This window comes from Stegodyphus dumicola, chromosome 3, assembly GCF_044657685.1.
Source record: "Stegodyphus dumicola isolate Sdum_Otavi_A_Nest chromosome 3, ASM4465768v1".
In the NCBI taxonomy this organism is placed as follows: Eukaryota; Metazoa; Arthropoda; class Arachnida; order Araneae; family Eresidae; genus Stegodyphus; species Stegodyphus dumicola.
In genome coordinates, this window is record NC_140770.1 from 209,444,498 (window position 1) to 209,460,655 (window position 16,158).

The 16,158-nt window shown below is 30.5% G+C and overlaps 1 protein-coding gene across 2 annotated transcripts in view; it reads left to right on the forward strand.

Moving 5' to 3' along the window:
* The window catches only part of LOC118193044 (major facilitator superfamily domain-containing protein 6-like), a 98,276-nt gene extending 82,483 nt beyond the window's left edge, over positions 1–15,793 (forward strand). For both annotated transcript variants that reach the window (XM_085813817.1, XM_085813818.1), the window contains 2 exons: positions 10,320–10,478; positions 12,320–15,793. In XM_085813817.1, coding sequence (XP_085669943.1) covers positions 10,320–10,478; positions 12,320–12,465 — 305 coding nt within the window. In that variant the 3' untranslated portion in view covers positions 12,466–15,793. The remainder of the gene's footprint in view (positions 1–10,319; positions 10,479–12,319) is intronic.
* The last annotated feature ends 365 nt before the right edge of the window (positions 15,794–16,158 follow it).

The window sequence follows — 16,158 nt, forward strand, 5'->3', positions numbered from 1 at the left end:
ATTAATTCCCGTCTTAATAATATCAGTATTTAGAAGTTCTCATTTCTGAACGTTTTTTTTTAGGGAAGGAAACGAAAATAGTTTCATGAATTATTTAAATCACCTTAAGTGTTTCAGAATTTTACTTACTTTTAGCTGATTTGAGTATACTGTAATCATCGCTAAACAATCCAGACCATAGGCGTATTTCATTTTGAATCATAAGGTAAATACTCATTATTGTATGGTGATAAGGGTAAGGCTCATGACTCGACACGTTCAAATGATGGATATTGAATGGTGGGGAAGTGAGTAAATAGTAGGTGGGACAGTATCCTTATGGGGAATATAAAACTCCCATAAATCAACCATACTCGTTCCACGATTATTCGATTTTCGGTGAGTCATAGGCCATAAAATTATATGCACTAGTTTATCCTTCCCATGAGGTGTTTTATTGTTTTTTTCCTACTGTTAGAAGAGGATGTCTGAATAGACGCTGCAGATTTAAATCAGTACTTTACTTTTTTTTAACCCCCCCCCCACATTTAATTAAAAAAAAAAAAAAAAAAAACTATTTCATTAAAAATTTTTGGCATGTAAGATATTTTGCAGACCATTTATTAAATAAAATTAAAATATGGCGTCCTGTGTGTGAAGCAACTTTGATAGGATGATATTTCCATTTGTAACAGCCCATATTTAACCATCTGGAGGATATTCTAAACCAGGCGTAGTCAACCTTTTATACCTACCGTCCACTTCGTCGACAGTAAAATTTCCTTCGCCCACCGGTTTACGCAGGATCTTAAATTATCGCATGCTGCAAATGAATTTTTTGATCGGAGGTTTAATAAAATTATATAGTTAAATTTATCCATTTGTTTATACTTTGCGAATATTTCTAAAAGATATAATTTTTTTTTAAAGTTACAAAAAACTGCTTATATTGAAGAGAATGGAATTTAAATGTAATACTGTATAGAGTTTAATCTTCTTTGCTAGCATAAACTAAGTCCAAATTCCTTACAGACTTGGAGCAAATTATCGCTTCATCTGAGAAAAACTACAAAGTCTGAAGAAGCTTTTAAAACAAATCTTTTTTATTAAATCATAACTGGAACATAAATGCACGACTCTTACAAATTATCCGGTAGGATACAAACTGCACGAAATTAAATTGATATGCTTTATAAATTATTTAATTTACGATATTATTATATATTAATTCATGATATTATTAACTCTTTGATTTACTATTGTAATTACTGAAAGATGTTTGTAATGCTAATATGTATGCTTATTAATACCTTTTATTTTCTTCGTTAGCTCTCGTATTTATTACTGTTATTCAGTTAATTACCCTGCTTGTTAGATATTCTTTACTTGTTCTTGTGATATTGAATTCTATTTCTTTATTTTAATTTCCCTCTTGGCTACAATTGGCTTTGAAAAGTAAAATTGTAACCCTGTAGTTCCCTGACAGGCAACGGTGGAAGAAATTTTTATTCGCGCAGTTGGAGTACACCCAATTATCCAGGCTAACCAGCAGCCGAGCGGTAAAGTCGCTGAACACTGGTAGTTCGGTACGAGGTTCGAATCCCGCGAACGGGCTGGCTGCATGGGTGTTTTCGTGGTTTTCCCCATGTGTAACGTGTATACGAGCCAGTTTCCCTTAGAAAGTCCTCCACGAAGGCATCCCTCCCCTTAGGCAGATAGCCCTAGTGAGCTTTGCCATAATTAAATACACCACACCACCCGATTATCCAATCACTTGTGCCGATGCGGGGGGGGGAAGAAAGAAAGACAGTTCTATATCTCCCGTTCAACTGGGCCTGTTGACGAAATACATCTTGCGTTTTTCATGTCTCGGAAACGCGACTTAGGATATATATTAGATTTATATATAACATTGTTCTAATATAGTTATTCTGACACAAAATCGGACTTTTTCTGCAATATCATGCCAATTGTTTTTCATATTTCATACATCTATTATTTCATGATTTTTGTGATATTAGTTTCAAATAATCTTTGCGTGAATATTGTCCTAAGATGGTGTAAAGTATAAAAATATAATCAAATTTGAAAATTCGGCCAATAATCATAAATTTTATTAACTTAATTTATTAACTTTGCATGCGAAATACAGACCACCATTAGCCATCACAGTTATATAAGTATAAAATAATCATGACTTTTGTGGCATTTTACTGTTATATATATTTGTTGTTAATATTAATTAGTTTGTGTACTCGTTTGAATATGAGTGGTATGTACGTTTACTGGTATTAAAAGTTTTTAAAGTGTTATAAGGTATTTCTCCCGCCCCTTAGCGTGCATTCGTGTTGTGGTGGTCTGCACGCTGGTCGCATATTCCAGAGGTCCGTGGTTCGATTCCCGTCGAAGGCGTCGCTCATTTTTCATTTTTCCTGATTCCAAATACCTAATGTCTTTACAAGTGGCGCCCCCGAACTAAAAAGGGGGTGGATGATGATTCTTCCCACCCAGGAGTTGGCGATTGGGTCCCCTAAAATCCCCAGTCGTCCTTTAAAAAGAGGGAAGTACATAAGGTATTTCTCCCGTCTTCTTTGCGTGCATTCTTGGTGTGGTGGTCTGAACGCTGGGCGCGTATTCTAGAGGTTCGTGGTTCGATTCTCGGCGACGGCTTTGCTCATTTTTCACATCTCATGCTTCCAGAATACCTAATGTCTCTGCAGTGTAAACAGTAGAAAATTGATACAATAATTGAATATGGTAATTTTGTTTGAGTGCAATCCTAAATGAGTCGAAGTAGTAAGATTGTAATTTTCTGTCTGATAATGTAAAATAATTTTAAAAAGAAAATCTTCCACTTTTATACCCCTTCAGCAATTAAGGCTCTTAAGGGGATTTTTCTGTCTTCTCCCTATTACATCAGAACTTTGTACCAATTATTTTGCTTACTGATATTGTAGGGAACTTCTGTTTTAGCATGCTTTTCTTCAAATGGATAGGGAGGGGGAAAAAAAAAAAAAAAAAAAAAAAAAACAGAATTTGCATTATTGTTATTATTATTGTTTGTAAAGGCGTGCTGAAGATTAGCGTGCAGTATTTTCTCTCCGATAATAAAAAAGGACAATAATTATAATAATGTCTTTAAAGGTAAACTAAATTCTTCATACTTTGATAATATATAAAATATTTATTAAATAATAAAGTAAACGCAGTGAACTCATTGCCTTTTTATGATTTGTTGTCTAGTTAATGAAGACTTTGATCTTCTTTCGTTTTGCTTGCTTTTGTTCCTTGCTCCAGTTATTCATAAAGCAATCCAGATTCATAAAACTGAGAAGGGTAATTCTTATTTTCTCATATAACTTAAAGTATTAATTTTGAAATAACTTCTGACGAATAACAAAATATGGCTGAATTAATTTTAATGATGGATATTCTAGCTATTCGAATGTGATATTTTTTCTTTTATATGGATGTTTGTTACTATCTTTATATTTCAAAAATAGTTTATAATTTATCGATTTATATTTTATATTTATAATTTATCGATTTCTGGTCAGAAATTGGTTTGCGTTGAAAAAATAACTCTCCATTACCACTTCAGTTAATTCCCGTCAGCTTCCGATCCAGTTAACTCCCGATTAAGCGGAGTCCATCATTCGATTATTCGCTTCAGTTAAGTCCATCACTCCATCATTCCAGTTAACCAATTGAAGTGATTTCAGTCCATCACTCGGGTGAACTCCCGATTAAGTGGAGGCAGACTAACCGGGCTGCATATAAATCGGGCCTTTTCTAGGCGGAGGGTGGAATTTGCGTATTGCGAAGTGATGAAAAACATTTTCACAGAACATCAAAATAAAGCACAATTTCTATGGAAATCACGTAAATTACAAAACGCAGAAGAAAATATACGTATTAATTGCAGTGAAAGCAGATGATGGTACAATATTTAAGAAATGTTTTTATCCACAGCAGTATATAATCGGAAATGTGTAATTTAGTCAAAAATAAATTTCTAAAACATAAAAATAAATTAAGTGTACAACCATTAATCTTCTCTTTATTAAAAAAAATTTTTTTTGTTTGTTTTGAATGCTGATTTAATTTACATAGCCAAAAGCATTCTTTATCCAGAATAAACTGATTAAAAGCATAGCGCTAAATTGCTTAATAGTTCTAATAATTTTAAAAATAATTTCTATAAATAATTTTAAATTATTAAAAAAATCTCTTCTTTTTCCTAAATTGAACTATCACTTGTTATTTTTGCCTATTAAAGAGAAGACAAATGTTTTATAGAGAATAATTTTAAATGCTGTTATGTTGGCAGAAGGAGAATCAGAATATAGCAGGAAAAATATTAACAGATTATCCTAAATAAGAGGGATGAAACATTTCGAATAATATTTTGTATGTCAGCTTTATTTAAAAGCATGAATTATTTCTTTCAAGGCTTTCACCACACTGAGAAGCAGATCCAGTTTGATGGAAGTACTGAGTAATTCAAAATGAATGAGGAAAAAAAAGTTTTTTTTTGTAAATTTGTTTCTGTAATAATTTCATTTCACAAGTCATGAAATAGCATAAAAGCGAAATTTTCCAGTTTTCGTTCTACAGCACTAACAGAAGTACTGATACTCTAAATGGCGACGTCCAGCCAAGAAAAAAACTGTTATGTACCAAAATACTCAAAAAGTTGTTAGTAACCATTGTTGCGGTTGTTTTCTGAGAAGATACTTTCATTTGCTAGATCTTCGTTAAGCAGTTAAATATTAATTAAACTCGGAAAATCTTATTCTTCGGACAGTGGAAACACTTCCCCGATAATAAGGTTAATATGCTCATGTTAGTAGTATAATGAAGGGTAATGTAAAAAACATTTCGGAAAGACTCCGTTAAGGGCATACCTAACGTCAAGAAAGACGATTTGAAATTGTTGCAAATAAAAGCTATTCAGATTTATTGATTCAGTATTAATTTTCTTCATTGTTTCGGATAAATGGGATTTTAAGTGAAGCCTGCTAATTGGAGTTGTCCTTTATTTCAAAATTAAAGCTGTAGATATATATGAATTATAAGAGAGTTAAAATATTGATTAATTGAATTTGGGATTATGACTGGGCAGATATTAAATGAAGTCGGAAATAATTTATTGTTTTAGATTTAAAAATTATCTAAATAAAATTTTATTTTAGACGAATTAGAAATCTTAGTAGTCAAGTTCTTAAAATTAATAACAAAACTTCAAAGCTTCTCTCTGAGAGAATTTTAGGTATATAAATATAGAGAGATTTCAAAGTATTGTGTTGCCTTTTGAAAACATTAAACCGATTATTTTAAAATATATTACTTTAGTCGAATTAATATTTAATTGTGATGTTTCATAATGTTATTATTGTCATTTTATTAGCCTATTAATATGATTTCTCGTTTAATGATGAAAAATTAACTGCTGATTTCTGCGTTATTTCTAAAAAACGTTTGATTTGCACTATATTATTAAAGAATGTGATATTTTACGTAGTCAACTTATACAGTCATTAGGGTTTTTTGAAGCAGGAGGCGTCAAAAATATGCAGTGCCCTTCCCGGGACTCCAATCCTGGCACTCAGGAAATGCTTCCAATTACACCACGAATGCATACGGAGAAAATGCCGTATAAACTAAAATTTTAATAGCATACGATTGTAAACCCATGACGCTTTCAGTTTGTTTGTTCAGATAAGTTTGTTTTGTATAAAATACTGAATTACCATCATATCATGACTTCATTTCTGTCTGACTGCTTTCACATTTTTTAAGTAAAGGTTAATGAATATGAACCAAAATCCACAGTATAGTTTTGCTATTCAAGCATTTACTGTATTATCTGAGCACTGAAAAAAATTGTTAACTTCGAAAGGTTCGAAGTATGTGATTATGTATCTATAATAATTTTTTTACCGTATTCTCAGGTTAGGAGTATTTTCACTTCTCTGACGTACTTCAAATTATTCTTTTTTTATAAATATAATCGCATTTTAATCCAGCTGAGTGTTAGATTTAATCAAAATTTTATTTTCAAATGCGCATGTTGTATTAGAACTGAAATCTTACTTTCTGTTTTGGTATTTTCCTGTTGACGCTTTTTAATGTTACAGAGCTTTCATGCTCTGTAACATTAAAAACGTTACATAAAAGTTTTGAGCAAGATAAATATTCCTATCATGGATATTTAGATGCTTTCCATTGTTGATTTAATTAAATTCCGCTGAGAATTTATGCTTAATTTTCAAAGATATGTAATACATATTCTACTCAGTTATTTATCTAGGATTTAATTAGGTTATGATGTCAATGAAAGAATGAGTTAATCTGAAGCTATATTATTTTCTTCATTAAAAATAATATAGTATGAATATTAAATTTAAATAATTCAGAAATATAAATGGAAAAAAAATTATAAGGTTTAACGTCTTGCAGTACTGCAAATTGGGACCAAACCTTTGATAGACGTATAGCAACTTATCGGTATGTCTAAGTACGACAGACGTTTAAGAAGGGTGTAAATGGCCCTTTATTTTAAACTAAAATGGATGAAAAGAAGGCATACCTGGTGCTTACTAATTCGACAGCATTTATGATCAGGAACTCAGAGTAGAAGTTTAAATGTAAAGCTAAGTATCTAGTAGGCGACACAGAGCAAATTAATAGCGAAGTTGTCTCGGACTTCTCCGACGTAAATTTAACTCTGGGCAAGAAGTAATACAACGCCGAAGACAGGAACCCTTATCTACCATAGCAGACCTAGTAGCGTGGCTTTCAAGAGGCAGAACAGGCTTTGATTTAACAAACTCAAACACTCATTTTTATACACGCGAATAAATTTGCATTCTGGTGATAAAACGGCAAGAGAGGAGTGGCAGTAAAGATTCCAGACATAAAAATAACCGGGTAAACAAATTAAATAAGTCTCACGAAGTTTAAAAAAATTAGTCTTATCCCCGCTCAGCTCGAAAAATTTCAGTTAAAATAGCTAAAATCAGATTACTGATGAAAACAGACTCAGTAATTTAAATTTCAGTTGCTAATCTTGCCTGAATAAAGTGCAAGCACGATTAATTATATTTAGTTCGGTACAATTATTTACATTTAGTTCAGTTGTCATTCTTAATTACAGTCTGTTTATGCACGGCCATTTTCCAGAGCAAAAGTCTCGGAAGTTCTAATTTCGTGGAGGCAAAATTCATTATAACGAAACTTGAAGTAATCATATTTTCCTTTTAGTTGGTAATAGATCTAACCTTGAATTAATTTGTCCTTTTTACATGCAAAAGAGAGAGAAAAGAAATTCATTTTAATTTTGAGCATAATGTGAATGTCACATCACAAATGACCTAGGGACATTCTTGAAATAATAACATTGAACTTGGCAATGAAATAACGGTTGAAGTGAGTCTATAATTTATCAGTAACTCAAAGTAAATGAGAATCGTTTCTATTAGCTTAAAATGCATATAGATTTATTTTATGTTTATCTGTTTAATCGATTATTTTAGATATAAGGATTTATTACGTGGAAAGCGTGAAATTTAGCCAATTCATACGGGCAGTCATTAATTTATATTAATAGTCGTAATAGATGTGTAGTAAACCACACAGACATGTAGGAGAAGGGGATCAAATACCTACCAAGTTACCAAGCATGAGCGTAGATTAATGATTAGAGCCTGAATATGAAAACAATCAATCACGAAACATAATTTAAAATAGCTGTATTTGTAGGCGTGTGTAAAAGCACATACGTATAGTGTGCTTTTACACATTTGACTTTTACACGTTTCATTTACACGTTTGATTTGGCTATTGAATAAGTTTAGTTCAGGCTTCCATTAATAAATATCCATTATGGGATTAGACTAACGTCCTGAAACACACTAACAATCATAAATACAACATGTACGTATGTACTGGATTATAAGCAAAATAAATTTGAGAATTCTGAGTAGTACTTACGGTACTGTTTAGCAACAGAGAACAATACTATTAGTGGTCATTTTAAGCAAAAGAACGTCACAAATTATATTTAGGACGCTAATAAGTACATCCTGTTAAGAGATCAAGGAGGAACTGCCTAACCTCTTATTTTTTCTCATATCCCCCTAAGAAACGAAAGTTACAATTACCCTCATAAATAACATATTGCCGGACGTTTACACCTAAACTTTCAAACCTGAAATTAGAGGAGCAGATTTTACTTTGAGTTCCGGGTGCACTAGAACGGCAAAGAGATTCTAGCATAGAATATATTTTGGTCCAAATGAGGATTTCACATTCCATAAATCTTAATTATTAATAATTCTTAATTCCATCCACGACGGATGCGTTATTCCAGTGAATGATAAATTCTCTGCTAACTCCAACCGTTGCTGCTGATGACTAAAAAATGGTAAAGTGCTTCTCAGTGCGGTACTAATTAATAAAGTTAAAAAAAATTCTTGCCAAAATGGCGAAATATAAATTTAGTTAGATGTTTAAACCCGCTTATGATATATACTTTTTAAAATTTATCCACGAATGTATTTTATTTATATAAAAATTAGGATTTTAATACTTCATTACCTTAAATAATCAATATGTAGAGAATTTAGGTATAAAATAAATGGAAACATTTTTTACTTTAATAAATTTGTATTTAACTACTTTGACATTATTAATACAATTGACGTTCGTTATAACGCCACTTCGGGTCTCACAAGAAAAAACGAAAACTTTAAAATGAGTTACAAAGAGATTTAATATACGACTCGTGCTTTTATTAACTGGCAACTTTTTTTGTCCCAGTCGTTATATTGAATGATCATTATAGCGAACGTAGGGTGTAATAATTATAACAGTCCCTAACATGATCGCAGTCGTTTAATTAACATTCATTAATATTTTAAAAGATTTTTCAGATTTTGTGATCTTGCAAAATATTAACTTTTGTGATACTGAGTTGAAAGTAATGAAGAACTGCTGCATGTAATAATTTCATCTTGCCTGCTTCCAGAATGCTTAATGTCTCTACAAGTTGAATATTCATAAAGAACTTCAAATCAATAAAAATGTTTTAACTATTTTAATTTTTGTATAGACTACAATTCTAACAGAATTGTAAGTATAGACTATAATATTTCGCACATTTGCTTGAACTCAATCCCTTCATGTGTATAATGTTAATCAGGAATATTGGTATATATGGACTTACATCGAAATCGTTAAAGATCATGCAAATAGCAAGTAAATAATGTATGAAAACCAGCAATGAGTGTATTAGTTTACACAATGAATGAACGTTGTATATTTAGGTAGTGAATCTGGTGTATATTTGTTATGAACTTCGTGTATTTATCTAGTCCTGTATTCCGTAAAACTTAAGTAGTCACAATAATTATGTCGTCCATTTTCACGCTGAGGTTTTCCATCTGCCGGGATGACGATACACTAGAAGGCATTTACTTAAATATCAGGTCAGTGGTCAGCCCTGGTAGCGCACGGTGTAAAAATCCGCAACTGTTATTTTTAGAACTGCATTGCCGTAAAATGCGGTCATGATCTTTTAATGTTTACGATAGAATTATTGACCCTAAAAGAATATCTGTACTGAAAACTAGTTAATTATAGTAATGGTTTGCATGTGCTGCCATCATGGTATAAGCGTTTCAAGTGTAAATTTCCTTTCCGGTCATAAACTTTGTACTGGATGCGTAAGACAAATTAATAAATTTATAAACATTGGTAATTCGCAGAGGAATGAAGTTAGGGTTTAAAATACTATCACAAAAGGATCAGTTTGGGAGGATTACTCAGAAACTTCTAAGATATCACATGACTATTCTATCTTAATAAACCTAAGTAAGCACAAAAATTTAAGCTATCAAATAAAGAATTGAGTAATTAGCAATGTACCTAGATTCATTCCGAAAAAGTTGATGTATATTAATATTTCTACCCCGAAGTGGTGTAACATATATAAATTCTTTATCTCACTAGCATGCTTTAGTTATAGTAATAAGTGCATATTTTATGAAGCACACATGCAATCTTTAATATCAAGCAGTTATTTGAAAGAGTGAAAAATAATATAAATATTTATATGATGTGCTAATAATTTATATTTTAAAAATCAAATATCTCTCAGACTTGTGGCATTTAGCTTTTTATGCTTGTATTTTGCTGAAGAATTGCTTTCTCATAACTTAACATCTTAACATGATCAGTTCTAGACCTGCTTATAGAGAATTATAAATCGCTAAGTATTCATGATGCGTTATGTTGTATGTGAAAACTGTGCAATTAATTAAATATTTTTATTACAGGTCGTGGTTTAGGTAGTTTGGTAGGAGGTGGCTTGATTTCTAGCTATACACATAGAGTGGTATTCTTGGGCATTGCCGTCTTCTCGGCTGTTCTTGCCTTCTTCTATCTCACTGTGTACCATTTAGCTCTTAGAAACCGGAAAAAAGGATCATATCCTGGTATGCAATTCTTAAAAATATTTTTTTAATTTTTGTATTCTATATATGGTTTAAAGATCATATTATTTATGTATTATTAAATAATCTCTTTTTGACAAATTTATTTATTCTGTTCTGTCTACAGTTATATGTATAGTAGTGTGAAAAAGGCCTATATTTCATATTAATGTGCATTAAATCTTTACTTTGTCGAACGCAGAACAAAATTCACTTTCATTAAAGTCTGCGATAAAAACTAAAATACATTCTTGCTTATTCTCTGAACCGACTCACTATGAGATGACATATTCATATTTAAATGCATACCATGCAATGATGAGTACAGCTTATTTGAAAATATAACATAAGAACTATAACCTACAAATATGTGTGATAATTAGCGATATTTGTTTCACAAAAATATATTGCCAGGCTTTTCTCTGGGGGCGAGAAAATTAGGAATCGTCAAGTAAATCCTTAAGATTGAATTTCTTCAGAAATAGAGATAATTATTGTATAGTTGTATTAGTCCTCCTAAAATGCAAAACTTTGTTACTTCTGCTTTGCTACACCAGAGTGGCTTCTAAATAAATACGATGACTACTACTTCCGTATTTGGAACGATTTCAAGAATGGCTTGACTACGTATCTTACTTGGTTGGGCAAGTCTGATTCATTGTTAAAAGCAGCACAATAAACATTTAGTGCACCAGTTTTAGAACTAATTAGAGATGAAACTGTACTGAAATATTAATCTAGAATCTGGTGCAGACAACCTGAAACTTGTTGTATTTATTACTAAATTATTCATCATTTCTAATGTTCTATCAAAGCATGATAGAAGTAAACTGAATTCCAGATTGCTGTGCATTAGCATACCATATATCAAAATAAAGTACGTCTCATTATATCGCGAGGATTGCTAAATATGAATGTTAATGCTGTTTAAGTATTGCTTCTACTCAAGGAGGCATTTTTAGTCATCTGGAAGGCAGTAAGTCTTGAATTCTTTATACGCTTCCATGTAGCTGTAGAACATATCATCTTCCAGTTCTAGAGCATTTTTAAAGAACAGGTTACGGATTTTGCATCTATCAGTTGATAGTACGGTTAGATTGATGAGAGTACAAGTGTTTCCTAATACCATACTTGCTATCTTACGTCTGAAGCTTATGCTGAGCATAGCATTTTATTGCTACAGATTGAGTGATGCAATAAATGCTTCAAGGAAGGATCTGAAAGTGGCATTACTGACCAGGACAAAAACCACTGTGTAGAACACATTGCACAGACGAGTACGTTGATCAGGCAGTATAAAGGCCTGAGAATTAACGAATTTGCTTAAGAACAGACATTAATAAAATAACATTGTACATTATTATAGAAGAAATGTTTTAGCAAAAATCTAACCATATATTATGGTAATGCTGGAGCTATCATTGTAACGCAAGAACTGCTTTGAGCCGGTATATTTCAGATTCCTCGGTAAGTAATGTCATAAGAATGTTTCAGTTGCGAACTTGATATAACAAGAAGTCTTACAAAGATACATTGAGATCGGCAGACTATATGATTTGGCAGCGAGAATACTTGCTAACCTTTATGTAACTTACACTTCTAAACATAGCTTTCTACAGACATTGCGTAATCCGAAATTTCTTTTCAAAATAGATTTTTAACTGTGATATAAAGAATATAACATAATTATTAAAAGCTTTTGACATTATGGTTCTTCAATTTAAATTAATTTAAAGTGCAGAAATACATCAATATAAATAATAAGTACTATTTCGATGATTTTTGTTTCCATGTCATTTGATTTCACTTTTTACTCAAGAGTATCTTGTATGCTTATTCTATAGCTTTGCTAAATGGTTCTTGGTATCCATTACGTGAAAGATACCCCAATGGTGATGCAAAGGCCCATCAGCCAATTGTGGTCGATCAAGACGATGATGTTGATAGCTCACCAGTCAGCCGTACTGCAAACAACAAAGGAAAAAAATGATGTCTATGTTGCTACTTGACAAAATGATTGCATGTATTATGCTGTAGTTAAAAGTCACACTGACTGTGATTTTATACTTTTGATGATTATGTTTTGTATTTTCTCACATTTTGATGCAAACGGAATATTGCCATACTTTAGATTTGAGCGAATATAAATAGCATGCGCCAAATACAGAACATTTATTTTCGGAATTCTTTGTGGTGATAATGCTATTTTGAGAGATATTCAAGGGCATTTTAAAAATATAGACATAAAAGTGAAACTTTTTATTTGTGTTTTAAACTGTGTGTTTATCAATCACTCCTATAAAATTGTAAATTATTTAAAATGAGAAATGAATGTCTTTTGTAATATTACATGTACTATTCATGTTTTCTAAATTACTGAAGCTTTTATTTAGCTAAAAATTTTGGTATAAAATTTTAAATTTGAATTATATTTAATCTAATATATTTATTAATTCACAGAATCTGTCTTCACATGTGACGTACTCTGTCACTGGTATACTCATGACTTTATGCAACAGACATGCATCATTTAAGCTATACCTAGCAATTTACATTAAATAGTTTTTGTAAGGAGTTACAAACTTTTATATAAAATAATATTAAAATAGGTTTTTTTTGTAATATGTATTCATACATGATGAGTCAATGAGTCTTTAAAATAATATTTTTAAAACTGTGTTTCAGAAGACCAGTTTTTATGTAATTATTATACATTTAAAAAGGCAAGGATTTACTAGAATTTTGTGAGTTTTCTTTCAGTAATTATTTTATGATATCAATTATTTTTAATTGTATTATATGCTGAGATAAGAACAAATATCTGAAATGCAGATCAAAACTTAAAAAAGAATGCAAATATCTTGTTAATATAAATACATGTGAATTGTTTCCTATTAGTTGGTAGTGTTTTAATTGTGGTATTTGTATGAAACTGAAAACATTTCTTGCTTTCTACCAGTACATATATATTTTTAAATTGACAAAATTCAAGTAACATATTGTGTTTGACTGCTTTATAAATGCAAAAATAATTTCATGAAAATTTTATCCCCTTCCAACAAAAAATGCATCTGCAAAATTATAGTTATTTATGGCTTTGGGTTGTGAAATAAGGCAAAACAAAAATTCGAAAGAATTTTAAAATATTTCATCCTATATGGAAATAATCATAATGCTTATATTCAAAGCTTTTTAAATCGTCTTTTGTTGATCAGACTGTTAAATGATTATTTTACTCAGTTGCATAATATATGGCGTTCTAGAATTCATTTATTAATTAATGGTCTTGAATTTTCAGGAAAAAATATCTGATTTGATTGACTATATTAGAAATTCTATTGTGACTTATCTCTGCCAGTAACATCAGTTATTGTCTTCTAACTTTAATCAAGCCTCGTGAATAAAATTATGTTTAAATTTAGTAAGATCCAAAATATATACAAAATTATTATTACAAAGATAATTAAAAAACAGACAAAGATTTGATAATAAAGATTATGAAATAATAAATAAATAACGTAAAGTAAAATAAAATTTAAATATATTTCTTGAAGAAACGAATTTGAGTTTTAGTATTGAAATTTTGTTTACGTAGCAGTCTCTATTTCACCGCACATTTTTTCATAAAAACATAATAATTATTTGAAATTAGACAGAAATTTATTGTTAAATAACAACAAAGTGCGCACAATGAAAAACCTCGTTAAGTTCCAGCTTAGTGAAGATTCAAGAGAGACTGGAAAAATATCAAGAGATGGGTAGAATCCTAGTCTTGTATCTTTCTTACCACCCACATCTGGAGAGCACTTTCAGGTCGATGGGTTTTATGTGCCCCCATTCCGCAATGATATTACATGCACAAACTTGTGTGCCTTATCTTGAGCTCATAGCGTGTTAACGGGCTTTTGCTAACTATCATACCTACCACCGGTATAGTTAGCAATTTCGAAATATTATATGTATCTGAACAATGTCGAAAATATCTACGGGAACAAACACTATTTAATATTTAGGTTAAAAACAGTAGTGTTACTATATTTTAGGCATAAGTAGATTTAAGTATTAACCTTTATTTTCAGAAAGAAAGTTGTTAAATCATTAAGTGTTTGAAAATGTATGTGTATGTTATCTGCGGCAATTATCATAAAAACAGCGAGTGATCAAAATATGTTCATTAGATACTTTTCTAAGAAACATTACACGGTTAAAATTACACTAGAAGCAAATGATCATTTTTTTTTTCAACAGAACAGGAAAGTAAAGAATCATAATTATTAAAGTAATCATATGAAAATAACAAAGTTAATTAATTTGATGAAAATAAAAACAAAAGATGTTTTAATCGTATGAAAGTAAAAGAAAAAGGATCATTATTTAACTTGCAGGTTCGTCTATTTAAAAGTTATTCAGCTTTATGATAAAATATATCATGAAGATTAGTTGTTTTTAAATTTCATTATTTTTTTCTAAGGCCTTTAAAGCCAAAAATCAAATCATGCAAAGACAACCTATCTGAAAGGTAAGATGCCTTCGTAAAGAACTTTTTGAGGCATAATATTTTGTATTTACATATAGAGAAATGCATGAAAACCATATGCAGCTAACCTGTTCGCAGGGAATTCGGCTAAAATTACTAGGATTCAGTGGTCTTATCCGTATAGCCAATGCGTGGCTAAAGAAAAAAGAATTAATAATTATTTTCATAGCAGAGGCACATTATAACGTTAGAAAAATTAATATAAATTTATATTTTACATATGAATGTGAATTTGTTATAATCTTTAGAGTATGATCTCAACGAAAAACTGATATGAAAATTTCTACTGCTGTTTATACATTATGCTGTTACGTTAAACATAAAGGGGATGTAAATAGTATTCATGATCATTTTGTTCGTATTTTCATTTTCATATTCTGTGTGATATTATTGTATATCTTGTGTTTTTTATAGTGTCATTTTTAACATCTGGAAGAAACAGGTTTTATGAAATTTTTGTGCATTTGTGTACCATTTCTTTTTATGTTATTGCAAGCTTCTTTTTTTCGTGTATATGAAAAGATATTGAAGATTATGAATGTAGTATAAAACATGTATAAACTATTTTATGCTGAATGTAGAAAATTTTATTTTATTTAGCTAGCCAATTTCGTTTATTGTATATAGAACTTTTTCAAGTGATATATTTCACATTCTTAAAAAGAATTTTGAAGCAAAAAATTAGCTTGAGCATTTTGTACATTTATAATGTTTAACAAATAAATTCTAATTATATATTCCCCAATTTTTGTCCGAAATAAAAAAAAGACGAATTTTTGAACTTGTGCATTCATATTTGTAACATATTAAAATTCTCACTAAAATTCACCTGAAATATCACCTTAACCACAGATCAGGAACATTTTATTATATAAAGTTTTTATCTATTCTGTAAAACATCTTTACGACAACCATCCAGGGTTTCAGATGAATTAAGTCTTTTGTAAAGAATAGTCACCATAGAGAATATTTTACTATAGTTAATGTTTAGTATCAACGTTTATATATTCGTCAGAAATATTAATCATTTTCAAATGTGGTCGTCTGCGAGAGGTGCTCACCATCAGGCGTAATTTTCATGTTCCATTCAATTACAATTTTTGATTAACCAGGGTCTTATTAATACAGCTTCGGATTAAGTAGATC